At 47.1% G+C, this 17,160-nt stretch overlaps 2 protein-coding genes across 2 annotated transcripts; one reads left to right on the top strand and one right to left on the bottom strand.

The window, feature by feature from the left end:
• Positions 1-6,431: 6,431 nt before the first annotated feature.
• Positions 6,432-8,690, bottom strand: LOC308176738 (uncharacterized protein). Its single transcript, XM_080552874.1, has 2 exons — positions 8,123-8,690; positions 6,432-7,550 (listed from the first exon to the last, which is right to left on the bottom strand). The coding sequence occupies exons 1-2, from the start codon at positions 8,168-8,170 to the stop codon at positions 6,876-6,878; spliced, it is 723 nt and encodes a 240-aa protein (XP_080409000.1). The 5' UTR covers positions 8,171-8,690; the 3' UTR covers positions 6,432-6,875.
• Positions 8,691-12,890: 4,200 nt separating this feature from the next.
• LOC308187719 (uncharacterized protein) lies at positions 12,891-15,192 on the top strand (the record flags this gene model as incomplete). Its single annotated transcript, XM_080575961.1, has 2 exons — positions 12,891-13,945; positions 14,518-15,192. Exons 1-2 carry the CDS (start codon positions 13,898-13,900, stop codon positions 15,190-15,192), a joined length of 723 nt encoding a protein of 240 aa, XP_080432087.1. The 5' UTR covers positions 12,891-13,897.
• Between the last annotated feature and the right edge of the window lie 1,968 nt (positions 15,193-17,160).

The following is a 17,160-nucleotide window of genomic DNA, read 5'->3' as shown; positions in this document are numbered from 1 at the left end:
CAACAAAATGCTTCACCCTGAAGGACCAGGCAGGGTAGACAGCTGCCTAATCTTCTCTGTGCTCAAAACAGCTATGCCAAAAGCCCACCAGTACCCTTTTGGATCCTTGAAGTACCCTCTTTAGAGGTAGTCTATGCCGAGGATGCAGGGAGCCTCTGGGACAGTCACGATGGGGTGCTTTTGCCACGCATTCCCAGTTAGACTCCCTTCAGCTTCCAATACAGTTAGCTGTTGGGATCCCCCTGTCACTCCAGAGGCACAGAGGAGTTCCATCCCTTGGTAGCCTGATGGCATTAAGGTACACTGTGCACCAGTGTCCACTAGAGCTTTGTATTCCTGTGGTTCCAATGTGCCAGGTCATTGGATCCACACAGTCCAATAAATCCAGTTATCCCTCTCCTCTACCTGGCCAGAGGCATGGCCCCTCTAGTCCTGGTTGAGTGTCTGTCACTTCATTCTTGCAAATGAGAAGCAGAGGTCCCTTCATCAGGGTCAAGAATAACATCAGTCCTTCTACTGCCCCTGGGGAACTGCCCAACAGAAACCGGAGCAGCATTTTTCCTAGGAAACCCTCTTCTCGCTGATGTATTTCCTTGCAGTTCATGTACCTGAGCAGCTAGAGTTGAAGTAGGTTCCCCATCCCACTTCCTCATATCTTCCCCATGGCCACGCAGATAAAACCACAAGGTGCCATGTGGTGTGTGTCTCAGGTACTCTCTCCCTTGAGCAGGAAAATACTGATTCTTTCTTAGGGGCTGAAATGTTACTCTGTCTGTGTGACGAGGGAGATGCTTGTTCTACAATGTAGTGGAGCCTTTGGGACTGTTTCTCCACAGCCGAGACGCAGGCCCATAGTGGAACAGAGAGATTGTCTTCATATTTTTGAAGTTGGCAGGACAGAGTATCCACTGTTGGTCCCATCCCTTCATCCCAATTAATTGCTGCCAGTGTACTGGCATGTGATGATGGTGCACTCCTCACAAACTTACGCCATGTAGATGTTGTGCACTGGAATTCATTGGGATCTTTAGGTGTCTGGGCATTGTCCAAATCACTATAAACCTTCTCCAGCACAGCTAATTCCTGCAGGTGCTTGAGACCTTTATTCATAGCGGTCCACTTGCCTATTTGATATACAATATCTTCCTCGTGGGGATACCTTTCTTTCACACCTGCCAGGATTCGCCTGCAGAGGCTGAGAACCTGTGTCTTTCTCCCAACTCCTTTGTCAATGACCCTTTCTCTAGAGAGGGATCCCAGCTGCTTGGTTTCATTGTCTTCTGGTTCACAGAACCACAGAATCACAGAATTGTAGGGGTTGGAAAGGACCTCAAGAGATCATCGGGTCCAACCCCCCTGCCAAAGCAGGTTCCCTAGAGCAGGCTGCCCAGGTAGGCGTCCAGGCGGGTCTTGAATATCACCAGAGAAGGAGACTCCACAGCCTCCCTGGGCAGCCTGACCTGGGCAGAGTATCTCTTTCCATGAAACTGGGGGCATTTTCACCATGTGCCTGCTCTGCCACACTGCAGTGATCAGTTCAGGGGCTCAGAACATCGTGTGTCAGATCAAGGGAGAAAAATATACCTTTGCACTTCAGTGACACTGGATTCTGAGGGACAGCTTACAATTCCGGTTACACCTAAGCCCTGATACAAGCACTGAGATATAGCTTATGGGAAAGATTAAGAATTTTCAAGAAAACTTGGTCAAACCTTCCACTGTGACTTCTGTAAACCAGCATTTCTTGGGGCAATGTCACTTTTTACTGACTTCAAGTTTCACAGGCAAAAAATGAAGAGAGAATTGAAGCTATCAGAATAAAGACTCAGTTTTGTTTTTAAATGGTTTGTCCTTTAAATGATGGTACAGAATCACCATGGGGGAAAAATAAATAAATAAAATAAATAATAATAATAATAATAAAGCCTTTAAACTTGAACTGCTTTGACATATTTATCACAAAAATATTTATCTAAAGGAAATATATTTTTGCTGATGAAGCTGAGAATTCATTTTTTTTGGGGGGGGGGAGTGGGGCGGGCAGGAGGAAGGAAGGAAGGAAGGAAGGAAGGAAGGAAGGAAGGAAGGAAGGAAGGAAGGAAGGAAGGAAGGAAGGGAGGGAGCAAGGAAGGGAGGGAGGAAGGGAGGGAGGGAGGAAGGAAGGGAGGGAGGGAGGGAGGGAGGGAGGGAGGGAGGGAGGGAGGGAGGGAGGGAGGGAGGGAGAGGGAGAATGGAACGGAGGAGAGCATTTGGCAACAGCAATGAATGTGAGAGGAAGTATTCTGCCATGGTCGGTTTTCCAGGGGAAGAACAGACAGTGCACTGAGGTTTGTTTGAGTACAAACCTGAGTCCGAGGCTTCACCGTATCTCCTATTGATCTCCCACATAAAACAGCTTCACCTGCCATTCCAGGGCACTTATCAGCACCCTGGACTTCATTGGTGATGGACAGAACAAACATGTTCTATTTAAGGAATGATGTTGGTCAAGGAGGCATAGGAGGTAGAACTAGGGTCACGTACATCCTGTTCTTCCAGCTATGAATTCAGCTGTTTCCAAGAGAGATCTTAATAATTTTGGAGGTACTGCAGCCTTCATGAAACTTACAAAGCCTTTTTAAAAAGTCCTTTTAACTAAAGTAACATCATAATGTAATTAATGGCATTTTTATGCAGTCATTTGAAAGTGACGGTGTTAAAATATCTACAAGCAATTACCACATCTGAAGGAATATCACACTGTAAATGAGAATGAGATGAGTATTATAGTAAAATCATTTAAATAACAGATTCAATGACTACTGTTTTCTTCCATCGTAATCCAGAAGCCTATAGAAACTCTATGCTCTTCAGTATCTAACGATCTTTTAGTGCATCAAAACACTTCCTAATCAATTGTAGCTGCACGGTTTATCTATTTGATATGCCTTCCAGTGTTTTAATACAGAGCAGCCCTTTAAAACATCCTGAAACAATGCAAGCTCCTACGTGTTATGTTATGTTGTGTTGTGTTGTGTTGTGTTGTGTTGTGTTATGTTATGTTATGTTATGTTATGTTTAGGAAATTTAGTTCTATTTGTCGCCCTACCCACATCTCACTCTCCCGCATTCACAATATAGAAGAGTACATTCCTTATGGAAGGAAGGAGCTGGAAAGGTATTTCGTTACGTTAATTTGAGACTCTTATACTATAACTCCTTTACTTGCACAGGAATATTTGTATTAATATTCAGTCTAGGGAACCTTGATTAAAAAAGATTTGAAAGGATAGCTTAGTTTACCCACTGATAAAAACTCAGCTTGGAATTGTCTTGATGGGTGTATTTTAAAAATGTTTTTGCATCTTTGAACTTGAGTTGTTTAAGGTTTAAAGGTATACTGGACAATTGTTATGAAAACTAGGAATAAAAATTTAAAAAATCCCATCATTATCCAGGCTTTTTTTTCAGGTTAAATTAATATTTCAAAGAGGAAAAAGTAAAAGGTTAATTTGTACAAATGTTGGGCCTCAGCTCCCCTCTTTTTGCCTCTTGCACAAGTGTGAATTGCGCAACCTGACTGAAGCCAATCCAGATACACTTGAACAACGATGTTCTGAGTAAAGATCCTCACAAAGGAGAGAGCATGCTTTTGGCACAGGACATTTCCTTGTCCAATTTTGCTAAGGATTCAGCAAGAATACACCCCAAATTTAACAATGAAGTTCCTAGAAATGGAAAAAGCCCCAAAGGTCGTTTCTATATGAGCTTTCTTACCTTGCTAGGCAGCTGAACTCTGGAGGAAGTCCTGATGCGGTGCCAGCACTCCTCAGCAGCAGGCACAGCATTGGTGTGATACCAGTGCTGTTCTAGCTCCAAGTGCCCAGGTAGGCGTCCAGGCGGGTCTTGAATATCTCCAGAGAAGGAGACTCCACAGCCTCCCTGGGCAGCCTGTTCCAGTGCTCCGTCACCCTCACTGTGCAGAAGTTCTTTCGCGTGTTGGTGTGGAACTTCCTGTGCTCCATTTTGTGGCCATTGCCTCTTGTCCTGTCCCCACAAACCACTGAAAAGAGGTTGGCCATATCCCTTTTTCTCCCACGCTTAAGATATTTGTAACATTCATAAGATCACCTCTCAGTCTTCTCTTCTCAAGGCTGATCAGACCCAGATATCTCAGCCTTTCCTCATAGGAAAGAAGCTCCAGGCGCCATATCATCTTTGTGGCCCTCCGCTGGACTCTTTCCAGGAGATCCCTGTCTTTTTTGTACCAGGGAGCCCAGAACTGGATACAGTACTCCAGGTGAGGCCTGACCAGGGCAGAGTAGAGGGGGAAGATCACCTCATTTGACCTGGTGGTCACGCTCCTTTTAATGCACAGAGTTGTTGGCTATTGGCCCCAGTGTCCCAGCATCGAAGCAGCCGGGTGAGGATGTGCTCACCTGGATGTTGACTGAAATCCTTTCGTATTTCTCGCAGCTCACTCAGGGATAGGGATTGGGTGGTTTCTGATTCATTTATGATTTCAATTTTTTCTGCCTGCTGTTTTTGCGATGGCTCTGCTTTAGAGCTCCCTGCCTTTCCCCCTTCTCACTCCTTCTTAGGAGAGTCTTCTTCCCTTGCTAAATGAGCTGACTTCCATTTCCATTGTTTTGTCTTGACTATGGGGGTGACTGATACCATAGTCGATCGGTCCCCTGGATTAGCCACAGCGTGTGTTATCTGGTCATCAGATTCAGAGACCTCCTCCCTCCCTTGAGGGTGCTGGGTGGCATTAAATAGTGTTTGATAGGCGTAAGCCAGGACCCAGCACAGTGCTGCAAGCTGTCGTTCTCCAGCATTGCCAGGGTCAGGGCATACGACTCTTAAGCATTCTGTCAGGTTTTTAGGATTTTGCACTTGTTCAGGGGTGAAGTTCAAAACTATCGGAGGAGACAACCGTGACAGGTACCTGCCTGTATCCTCCCATACACCTCGCCACCCGCCACCAGACTGTTTCGAGACAAATTCCCAGGTAAGATTTCTAAACAATCGATTAACCTTAGAGAGAAGAGGAAACCCATTATTCAGAGATAGCAATAGGATTATATGGGTTACACATGGATATTCAAAGCACTCAAAAACTGTTGCAATTAGCCCACTGCAAAAGAAGGAGGTGGTACCATTCCTGATATTGTTCATACACTGACTTCCAGATGAGGAAAGGAAGGCAGTGCAATTCTGAATGTTCTCCAAAAGAAAGATAGTTTCCATGAGAGCCAAATGATGACAGTGCAGAGCCTGAATGCCAGATTAAACTCAAGGCCAGTGCTTGACAGCACAGCAAATTAAAAAAAATAAACACAGCTTTTAGCACACCCTGCGATCGGATATAGAGGAGAAAGGAGAACATGACACAGATTACATGACACATGATCAAACGGAAAAATATTAAAAGGAAACTGAACATGGTGACTAGCAAGTAAGTGTGTTAGTTGTAGGAGTTTTAATCAATTCTATCGCTATCTCCACACCTCAAGCTCCCTGTTCGGCGCTAAAAAGGACTGCAGTGGTTTTACCTCGCTACGCAGCTGAACTGCACCATAGCTGCTCTCTCACTCCCCCTCCTCAGAAGAGGACTGGAAGAGAAGAAGAAAAGGAAGGAAACAACTCACAGGTTGAGATAAAGATAATTTAATTAAAGGAAAAAATAATTATTAAGGAAAAAGTTTTATTTATTTATTTATTTATTTATGAATAATTATTAAAACAATTTAACTAAAGGGAAAAAAGGGAAAGGGGAAAATGGAGGGGAAAAAAAAAAAAAAGCAAAGGCTGTGTGGAAGTGCAGAGGAAAGAAATTACTCCCTACTTCCCACCAGCGAGCGATGCTTGACCATATCCTTGAAGCAGAGCCTCAACACACGTAGCCGTTGCACGGGAGGACAAACGATTTCACAATGAGAGCCCACCCCTTCCCTCTTCTTCTTTTTTCCACCTTTTATTGCTGAGTGTGACACCATATGGTAGGGAATATCCCTTTAGCTGGGTTAGGTCAGCTGCCCTGGTGATGTTCCTTGGTCTCTTTTTGCACACCCCCAGCCTGCTGGCTCGGGGCGGGGGGAGGGGGGGGCGGGGGGCGGTTGGAGGGAGTCCTGATGCGGTGCCAGCACTGCTCAGCAGCAGACACAGCACTGGTGTGATACCACTGCTGTTCTAGCTCCAAGTGCAGAGCACAGCACTGTATGGGCGGCTGCAGGGACAGCTAACATCCCAGCCAGAGCCAGCACACCCAGCCTGGGCAGGGACCCCGGATCCCCAGGCACTGCGCTGAGCCCCTGCAGCTGGGCAGCAGCACTCCTGAGCAGCAGCGGCTGCAAGAGGCAGCGGTGCGCTTTGCACTTACCTCACCTAACAGCAGGCTGCGGAAATCCTGCTGTTGTCAAATGACTACGCAGAAATGTAACCACTGCTAACATACACCCAAGCCCAAAGATCATCTCTTTATTACAGGGAAGAGAGGGAACCAAAGGCTAGCGTCCCCCAGCAAAGTTTCTCCTAGACAATCAGGAGAAGACACTCAGGGACAGTGTTCAAACAATATAATTTATTAGCTTTTTACTTAAACTAATGGTTCTAGAGGGGATCCACTCCCCTAGCAACGTGGGCAGCTGCTGTCCGGGTGGTAATGGGAGGCTCTGCTGCAGGACTCCTGGGAACAGCATCTTCAGCTGGATCAGGTGAGACGCTTCAATTCACAGGTTTGGAGTCCTGAAACCCAGCTGCAGGATTGTCCTTATAAACTACAAATCTATTTCTATTCAGGTATCTAATCGATATGGAAAACATCTCCTAACAAACAATCTTAACTATTTTGACTATTCTTATACATCTATGTATCTAATTTTTGAAGGTATTCCTCAGTGGAAGCTTGAAGGAGAGCCATTGAGTTGGTCGTTGGAGCAAATGAGGGATGAAATAGCTAGGTTGTTCTCATAGACGGTTGCAAGCAACCCCATCTCTGCCTGCAGCTCGAACATGAAAGGGGATCTCTGGAGGGAGTTTGCTGATGCAGAATGTGTCCCTGCCATCTCTTCCATTATGTTCTCCATCTCAAGAAGCTTTGGCAGCAAAGACTCCCTGAACAGACCCACAAGCAGATGTTGGTGGTGGAAGTGCACTTCTTCCCACTCCTCCTGTTCCTCCATCAACTCATCCTCAACTTTTTCATCCTCTTCCTCTCCTACATCCCCATCCACACTGGTTGAGCTCCGTGGGTCAGAATCACCATTGGTGTCAGCTTGTCTCTGCCTGGGCAGCCAGTACATCCCAAACAGGATGAGAAGGATTTCGGCAAGTGCCCAGAACTGCCAGTGGTGGCACGCAGCGAGGAACACAAACAGTGTGCTCTTCTCACTCTCCAGCTCGCTTCCTTCTTCGACCTGCTGCAGCAGCCACGACATCTCCTCCCTCAGCATCTTCTCTCTTTCTTGAAGGAGGTCTTGGGTGACCTTGTCGGGCTGGTCCCCAACCTTGAGAGCGAGCTGAAGGAGGCCCAGCACTGACAGGAGGTGAATAACACCGGTAGCCATGGTCTGGAGGAGATGGGAGAGAAGGGGGCTCAGCAGGGCTGGGTGCGAGGGAGCTGGTGGCAGGGGGAGAAGGGACAGGAGCCAGAGAGACGGAAGGGTAGGTAGGAGAGGGGGCAATGGAGCTTGGAGGCAGCAAGGGCAGGGTTTGTGAGCGCTGCACGTACAGGGCCGCAGGCCACCCCAGGCAAGTGTCTGTGCGCAGCTGTCAGGTGTGCAACAGGGCTGCGAGCCCTGGCCAGAGGTGGCGTGGGGACCATCCTGCAAAGCTCTCCCCATGAGCAGCCCTGGGCTGGGCTTTGCCCCGGGCAGGGGTGCTGAGAAGGCAGGTGGCAGCACAGTGCGCTCTCCCAGGCCCCATCCCCTGTGGGGCAGCAGCGTCTCCTGGGGCCACAGGTGCCTGCCACATCCCCGAAGCCTCTGGGCACTTGCCCTCGCCGGGGCACCTCTGTGCCCAGCCCAAGGCCCTCCCCAGAGTGGCTGCGCCCTCATCCCAGCCTTAGAAACCACCCTGGGGGCTGGCGTTTGTGCCCCTGACCCTGCCCTCGGCCAGCCTTCCCCCCGCCTGCCGCACTCACCGATGGCCTGAAGCGCACTGTACACAGAGCCCCGGTGACAGTCCCCATGCCGACTCATCCCAGTTCTGTTGTGGGCACCAGAGCACCATGGTGACCACCGCAGCCCTGGGAGGCCCCAGTCCATGTCCCCAGTCTCGGCTCAGCATCACACAGCTGCCCCGCGCACCCCAAACCCCAGCCCTGGCCACCGCAACGTGCAAAGCACAAACCCAACAAGCCGGTCATCTTAGGGTCCTGTCTCTGCCTCCGTGTCTTGTGCATCTCAGGGACACATGCTCAGCTTTGCTACTGCTTGAACCTAGAAGGGGAAAGCTGCAGCCCCATTCCCCAGTGTGGTGGTTTTACCTTGATAGGCAGCTGAACTCCACTACAGCTGATCTCTCATTGCCCCTCTCAGAAGAGGAGAGGAAGAAGAAAAGGAAACAACTCACAGGTTGAGATAAGGATAATTAATTAACGGAAAAAATAATTATTAAGGAAAAATATTATTAATTAAACAATTTAAATAAAGGGAAAAATGGAAAGGTGTAAACGGAGAACAAACAAACAAAGAAACAAATCCAACAAGCAAAGGCTGTGTGGAAGTGCAGAGGGAAGAAATTGCTCCCTACTTCCCACCAATGAGCGATGCTTGACCTCGTCCTTGAAGTTCTCTTCTAGCTCCAAGTGCAGAGCACAGCACTGTATAGGCTGCTGCAGGGACAGTTAACATCCCAGCTAGACCCAGTCCATCTGTTTGGAATGGAGAAAGACACACATTTGGGGAAAAAAGAGGATCCCAGAGACTCCAGGTTGATTTTGAAGACATTCACCATTATTTTGGCCACTCTTTGGAAGGGAGAATGTGACCTGTAGCTGGTAAAAACAAGGAATAGGGGTTGATAAAGCCACACATCAATATTCTGAACTCTGGAGAATGTAAAGTACCCTGCTATGTCTTCTCATGAAGTATGACATAATTTCTTGTTAGGGAAAAGTACCAATACAACTCCCAAGGGAAAGAGCAATTAATGGAGAAAGAAACTAAAGAACTGGCCTCACAGTCATGCCAGGAAGGTCAATGTCTTCTGAAGTAACATGCAGAGGACTGCATTCACAGACATCCCTACTGTGTTCAAAGGGTTTGTTCGAAGTGCTGCAAGTTAATTAGAGGAAAGTTGAAGGACTGTCAGATAACACTAAGCTTCATTAAATATTGGCTATGTAGACAGACCTAGGAGAGAGACATGATACATTTGTTTTAATTGCCTTATGCTTTTACCACATCTTGGCCACCTTAAATATCAACTGCACATGGAGATATAAATAACCAGACGTAAGGCAGAGGACAGTAGGGGAGCCTCACTCTCTTGGCAGGGGTTACACTAAGCCAGAAGTCATCAGTAAATGCATATTTTGTTTGCATCAGACAGACAGACAATGTGACAATGAAGTATCCTGAGTGCCGACTAGGTCTTGCAGAGAGTCAGGAAATGAGACATATGAAATTGGACAAGCAGGTTTAACAGAATGTATTTTTTTTGACTTAAATAAAATGAACTGATGTTACTTTTCTTAGACTCATCTGAACATTTTTTTTCTTTCTTTTTTTTTTTTCTTTTTTTCTTTTTTTCCCAGTGGGATAACTTGCAATGTTTTCAAAAAGAGAGTAATTTTTAAATTAACAAAATAACTTCTATGGTCATTTATCTTAACAAACCATATTGAGAATTTGTTCAATAATTCCTGCAAGAAAAATCTTGGCTAGGTTTCACTAAATTGTCCATTCCAAAGAGATTTGAAATCCAAGGAAAAATAACTCATATGTCAGGGAATCTGTCACATCTGTAGCTGAATTGCCACAATACCTCAGTGATGATTAATTGCACTTCAGTTTCAAGTTGAATTTTCCTAGCTTCTGCTTTCAGAAGAATCTGTTTTCCTAAGGTTACTGGCCCTTTCTAGAAACTGCCCATTACTTGTTTTAGTAACCAATGCAAAACAGTTATTTAAGATGCTGGGACTGAAAGGGGTGAGGAGCAATCAGCAGTGTGTGCTTGGAAAGAAAGTGATCTCTGACCTCAGGGATGGCACACCATACTGCAGCCTCAGCTCCAAGACCTTCCCTGGCCATACTGTAGCAACGTTGTAAGTTGCAGCTCTGACTTTTTTCCTATTTGCTGCTCTGCTCAGACTTGCCTTTACAGATGAGCATCACTACAGATTTTGTGCAAGTCCTGTCATTCAGACAGAACACGGAAAGTCTTTTCCAGACACTCAGGTGCAGGAAGGCAAGGAAAAGTGAAGCCTCTTTCTGATGATTTCAGTGGTGTTTGTCTAGAGCAAGCAGCTCTTACAAAATTCTGGTCAGGACCACCTGATTTTCCTGCTAGGTATGACCATTGCCCTTGCGACCTTAGGGTAACAGGGCTACTCACACTCCTTTCCCCACTCTCCCAGGGAAACAGCAAGAGCAGAGGGAAGGGACAACTTTCTGGATGTCCAGGCTAAATAGGCAGGGAAGCTTCGGGAAAAAAAAAAAAAAAAAAGAGTATCCCAGTGAAGATTGGATCTTGTTGCATGCACAAAAAGTTAAGATTACACTGGTGCTTTTGATATCAGCAATTCATTTTGTAATTCACCGCCAATTCAGTGGCTAGCATCTAGCCACAGGACAGTGTTTTACCAGGTTTATGTTACCCCATGGAAATTGGGGGTAGGTAAAAAGGATTATTTGTTATTATTATTTTTTTTTTTTCCCCAAGGAAAACCTCTTCATATCCCTAGTCCCAGCACCAATGGCTCCTTGTATCCAGACCAGTACATGGAGAAACACGGATGCAGGGACAAGTGCGTTTCTGCCAGGCAAGGAGCCACCCTCTCCCTGGGTGCACAGTGGCTGCGATGGCTCTGCATATGGACATCTTCCACACTGTTAACAGGGTGGGTGGTTCAGGCTCAGCCCTTCACAACAGGGCAGGAACACCAGACACAGGGCATGCTCTGGATCAGACCATCCACGGGAAACTGCTTGTGTCAGTGCTGAAAAGCAGAAGCACACTCTGCAGGGCCAACCCAATCTGCTCTGCTGTGCAGCTTCCAGCGGGGACCTGTGTTTTTAAGGTGCATCAAGGGCTTACTCGCAGTCAAACTAAGAAAGTTCCCCTGCCTGCTCTTGATATGTGTACATGATTTTTCACTCTGAACCACTGTGAGTTCATGCTTGCCTCATTACACTGTCATCGTTATCAATGACAATGTGCCCTTCAATAATCCCCAGTGAAAGAGCATGGAAAACTGCTTGCTTTATTAAGTGGGTGAATCCATGTGTGAATTAGTTCAGCTGTTTATTAAGCAGAAAATCTTGGCAGAGAGTGCCGCACTTGGAGTTGTCTGAATCTCTTTATTTCTTTTTTGGCTAGCTTTGTGACACCCTTCTCTCCCCTGCCACAAAAGCACATTACGTGGAACCTGACACGTGTTGAGCAATGGTTGATCACAGAACAAAGAGTGGCTTTTCAGCACCCCAGGTGACACAAGCCATGCCACTCCAGGCAAAACAGGCTCCATCCCCTCCTTGCACATGCCATACTGCCAGGTAGACCCATGAACCCCAGTTCCAGTTCAGGGGAGTCATCCTGAACTGGGTACTGGTGCCGTATTGGTGCTGGCATGGTGCCGTCAGCACTCAGCAGAGCTCGCAAGGTTTCTCAAGGGTTTTATCCAGGGTAAGAGCTGCCCCATGTTCAGTGTGAGAAGTTACTCCTGGGCTTTTTGTTCAAAAGGATCAAATGTCTCTGGGCAGAGAGCAGGTAACTTTACCTGTGGAAAATTCAGCAGATGCTAGCACTTAGTGCCTTCCCACCTCTCTTCCCTCCCATACCATCTGTTTCATAGCTGGACATGGTGGTTCCTTTGGCTATGAATATACAAAGCCATAGAAGGTCTTCAGAAGTACCTGGCAATATACACTGAATTTAAAACTAAGTTTCCTATTTTTGTGCAGTCATCTTAAAGATGAAATTCTATTTATTTTATTTTATTTTATTTGGAGTCACCATACAAAGGATAACCTTTCTGGATTTTTTGGTGTGTTTTTTAGGTTTTTTATTTTTATTTTTTCGCCAATTTTGTTTAGACTTAGAAAAGCATCTTATTTTTTATTTTTTTAATCTTTTCCTCATCTATTCAAACAATCACAGTAGGCTAAGGCTTTGTAAGCCTGTTTTCATTAGACATTATGTTTTATTAGATAAACTTCAATCAAGTTGTATCCAAGGTCATGGGTAAATGCAGCTTATGTCTCCATCTCAGTTCTCATCTTGTGAAAATGCCAAAAATGAAGACAATGAGAAAATGAGGGTGCTACAGGGCAGCAAGCTCTAGTACCTGACTTTTTAGATGCCAGAATGGCATCTACTATTTCACAGAGTAGAGAAGTGGAGAAATGAGGAGTCACGTTGTGGGTGTGGGCACCTTGGCCACAAGTTCCTGGTAAAAGCACATTGAACCCACCCCTCCACTCCTCCCTTCTCCCCAAATACACGCTTAGCCAAGATTTGCCATAAGAACTCATTTGGGATTATCAAGGCTTACTCTTTTCTCCAAGGCAATAAAACTCATAGATTTCAGAGGCTTTGTTTTTTGTTTGTTTGTTTTATCAGAGTGTCCTAATGACCAGACTATGGGTTATATTGCAATGCGAGACATACTTTGGATGTGAGGGGAGACATGCCCATTGAAATTCTTCTATGTTCAGCAAGCCTGAGCTGGTGTACCACCTGGTGTTTAGAGGGCTGTTTTTGGAGGGGAAGGACTAGGCTGAGCCACATGAACACAGGTCCTGCATGCAGGGTCTGCCATCCGGAGTGACTGACCATCACTGCACCGTGCTGTGACCATCCTGAGTTGACATGGATGTGGTTATCTGGAGAATTGTGCTTTCCACCAGCACAGGCAGAAAGGTATCTAGCTTGTGAATGTTGGAAGGATATAACTGTGGGCTGAGAAGGGAGGATCTGGGCATTGAAGGCTTGGAAACATTATTTCTACTGAACCTAATTTGGATTTATACAGACACTGAACTAAATATGTGTATGTGCTTCCAGGCTTTCAGCTCCAGATGAGACAGGGTTTAAAGGATCACAACTTCAGACTTAAGCAAGATTTAAGTAGTAAAAGCCTTTTGTGGCTCTATTCCCGCATCATTTGGAGTAATTAGATGCCTATTCTATGGGGAAATTGAAGAGCAGGAGGGAAAATACGTAGAAGGTCAGCATGGTTTCCATTAACCATTCTCATTATGGCTTGTAGATGGAAGAAAAGCAAAGCACCATCCTCTTTATTTATTACCCTGAATGCTAACCCTGTCTGCAGTCTCTTCGTCTCTACTGCACTTTCAGAGTTTTGCTGGAACCAAGTGCTAGGGGAAATCCCCTCAATTTTAATTATAGATCTTTTATTGCCAAGTGTTTACAGTATATTGATTGTAAATATAGATGTATGGGATATCTTTTAACCTAGGTAGATGGAGCTTCATACACAAGTCATCTGTATAAGGACAACAATACTGAACAGAAGAAATACACTAAGTGCAACTGGAAACACAAACTGACCAGGATATTTTATCACTTTAATGGTGTACTGGGTAGGTGAGGTGGCCAGGGCTGGGGTTTGGGGTGCGCGGGGCAGCTGTGTGATGCTGAGCCGAGACTGGGGACATGGACTGGGGCCTCCCAGGGCTGCGGTGGTCACCATGGTGCTCTGGTGCCCACAACAGAACTGGGATGAGTCGGCATGGGGACTGTCACCGGTGCTCTGTGTACAGTGCGCTTCAGGCCACCGGTGAGTGCGGCAGGCGGGGGGAAGGCTGGCCGAGGGCAGGGTCAGGGGCACAAACGCCAGCCCCCAGGGTGGTTTCTAAGGCTGGGATGAGGGCGCAGCCACTCTGGGGAGGGCCTTGGGCTGGGCACAGAGGTGCCCCGGCGACGGCAAGTGCCCAGAGGCTTCGGGGATGTGGCAGGCACCTGTGGCCCCAGGAGACGCTGCTGCCCCACAGGGGATGGGGCCTGGGAGAGCGCACTGTGGTGCCACCTGCCTTCTCAGCACCCCTGCCCGGGGCAAAGCCCAGCCCAGGGCTGCTCATGGGGAGAGCTTTGCAGGATGGTCCTCACGCCACCTCTGGCCAGGGCTCGCGGCCCTGTTGCACACCTGACAGCTGCGCACAGACACTTGCCTGGGGTGGCCTGCGGCCCTGTACGTGCAGCGCTCACAAACCCTGCCCTTGCTGCCTCCAAGCTCCATTGCCCCCTCTCCTACCTACCCTCGCGTCTCTCTGGCTCCTGTCCCTTCTCCCCCTGCCACCAGCTCCCTCGCACCCAGCCCTGCTGAGCCCCCTTCTCTCCCATCTCCTCCAGACCATGGCTATCGGTGTTATTCACCTCTTGTCGGTGCTGGGCCTCCTTCAGCTCGCTCTCAAGGTTGGGGACCAGCCCGACAAGGTCACCCAAGACCTCATTCAAGAGCGAGAGAAAATGCTGAGGGAGGAGATGTCGTGGCTGCTGCAGGAGGCCGAAGAAGGAAGCGAGCTGGAGAGTGAAAAGAGCACACTGTTCGTGTTCCTCGCTGCGTGCCACCACTGGCAGTTCTGGGCACTTGCCGAAATCCTTCTCATCCTGTTTGGGATGTACTGGCTGCCCAGGCAGAGACAAGCTGACACCAATGGTGATTCTGACCCACGGAGCTCAACCAGTGTGGATGGGGATGTAGGAGAGGAAGAGGATGAAAAAGTTGAGGATGAGTTGATGGAGGAACAGGAGGAGTGGGAAGAAGTGCACTTCCACCACCAACATCTGCTTGTGGGTCTGCTCAGGGAGTCCTTGCTGCCAAAGCTTCTTGAGATGGAGAACATAATGGAAGAGATGGCAGGGACACATTCTGCATCAGCAAACTCCCTCCAGAGATCCCCTTTCATTTTCGAGCTGCAGGCAGAGATGGGGTTGTTTGCAACTGTCGATGAGAACAACCTAGCTATTTCATCCCTCATTTGCTCCAAGGACCAACTCAATGGGTCTCCTTCAAGCTTCCACTGAGGAATACCTTCAAAAATTAGACACATAGATGTATAAGAATAGTCAAAATAGTTAAGATTGTTTGTTAGATGTTTTCCATATCGATTAGTCACCTGAATAGAAATAGATTTGTAGTTCATAAGGACAATCCTGCAGCTGGGTTTCGGGACTCCAGCAAACCTGTGAATTGAAGCGTCTCACCTGATCCAGCTGAAGATGCTGTTCCCAGGAGTCCTGCAGCAGAGCCTCCCATTATCACCGTTACCACCCGGACAGCAGCTGCCCACGTTGCTAGGGGAGCGGATCCCCTCTAGAACCCTTAGTTTAAGTAAAAAGCTAATAAATTATATTGTTTGAACTGTTTGAACTGTCCCTGAGTGTCTTCTCCTGATTGTCTAGGAGAAACTTCGTTGGGGGACGCTAGCCTTTGGCTCCCTCTCTTCCCTGTAATAAAGAGATGATCTTTGGGCTTGGGTGTATGTTAGCAGTGGTTACATTTCTGAGTAGTCATTTGACAACAGCAGGATTTCCGCAGCCTGCTGTTAGGTGAGGTAAGTGCAAAGCGCACCGCTGCCTCTTGCAGCCGCTGCTGCTCAGGAGTGCTGCTGCCCAGCTGCAGGGGCTCAGCGCAGTGCCTGGGGATCCGGGGTCTCTGCCCAGGCTGGGTGTGCTGGCTCTGGCTGGGATGTTAGCTGTCCCTGCAGCAGCCCACACAGCGCTGTGCTCTGCACTTGGAGCTAGAACAGCACTGGTATCACCCCGGTGCTGTGTCTGCTGCTGAGCAGTGCTGGCACCGCATCAGGACTCCCTCCAACCGCCCCCCGCCCCCCTCCCCCCCCCCCCCCCCCCGCCCCGAGCCAGCAGGCTGGGGGTGTGCAAAAAGAGACCAAGGAACATCACCAGGGCAGCTGACCTAACCCAGCTAAAGGGATATTCCCTACCATATGGTGTCACACTCAGCAATAAAAGGTGGAAAAAAGAAGAAGAGGGAAGGGGTGGGCTCTCATTGTGAAATCGTTTGTCCTCCCGTGCAACAGCTACGTGTGTTGAGGCTCTGCTTCAAGGATATGGTCAAGCATTGCTTGTTGGTGGGAAGCAGAGAGTCATTTCTTTCCTCTGCACTTCCACACAGTCTTTGCTTGTTTGTTTGTTTTCTCTTTTCCCCTTTCCCTTTCTTTAAATTGTTTAATTAATAATATTTTCCTTAATTATTATTTTTCCTTTAATTAAATTACCCTTATCTCAACCTGTGAGTTGTTTCTTTCCTTTTCTTCTTCCCCTGCTCTTCTGAGGAGGGGGAGTGAGGGAGTGGTTGTGGTGGAGTTCAGCTGCCTAGCAAGGTAAAACCACCACAACAGAGCTGAATGACAAACCCTTGGATAATACTTTGAGTGATGCCTGACAAAATAACATTAATTCCAACTATAATAGGCACATTCACTAATTATTGACCAAAATGCTAAATGTCATCTGTTAAAATCCTGCGTTATTTCTCCCAGATTTAACACTTTGTACCTGTGACAATTGGTAGGTATGAAGCAAGCCATGTTCTCTTTCCTGCATTCACTCATCATTTTCTGTCACGCACTAGCTGATATATCCAAAGAGATAAAGCTGAAGGATTTATATCCCATGAGATGGGAGAGTGTGCCCAGGTCACCTTTATCCTCAGAGATTGGTCTAAAGGAGTGTTGTGCTGGATAAAAAGGAAAATCCTTTATCCCTTCCTCACCATAACCTATATGTAAAAAGCCTCCCCATCAACAGAAGGATCGTTTTGATGAGAAGATGCAGATGCAGAGTGAACTGATTTTCAACAGCTGAAGGCTATGCTCATTCTTACCAATTAGTTATTTTTCAAGTTAAAAAATATTATAATTATGTACACACTTGAGAAATTGTGGGTGTCCAAGAAGCTACATGCCCTGCCAACAAGTGCTACTTGCTGTAATAGGCAGAAGAGGATGAATTGTGAGACTTCCGTTTGGT

Source organism: Anser brachyrhynchus, assembly GCF_964034855.1.
Source record: "Anser brachyrhynchus genome assembly, chromosome: 1".
NCBI lineage: Eukaryota > Metazoa > Chordata > Aves > Anseriformes > Anatidae > Anser > Anser brachyrhynchus.
The sequence above is the reverse complement of the archived record's forward strand: the minus strand, read 5'-3'. Positions and strand labels throughout refer to the sequence as shown.

What these genes read in the sequence shown, in the direction of transcription:
- LOC308176738 (XM_080552874.1), bottom strand. Translation starts at nt 8,170, where the DNA reads ATGGGGACTGTCACCGGGGCTCTGTGTACAGTGCGCTTCAGGCCATCG. An exon ending in CAGTGCGCTTCAGGCCATCG is followed by an intron (nt 7,551 to 8,122) that starts GTGAGTGCGGCA and finishes CATCTCCTCCAG; the next exon opens with ACCATGGCTACCGGTGTTAT.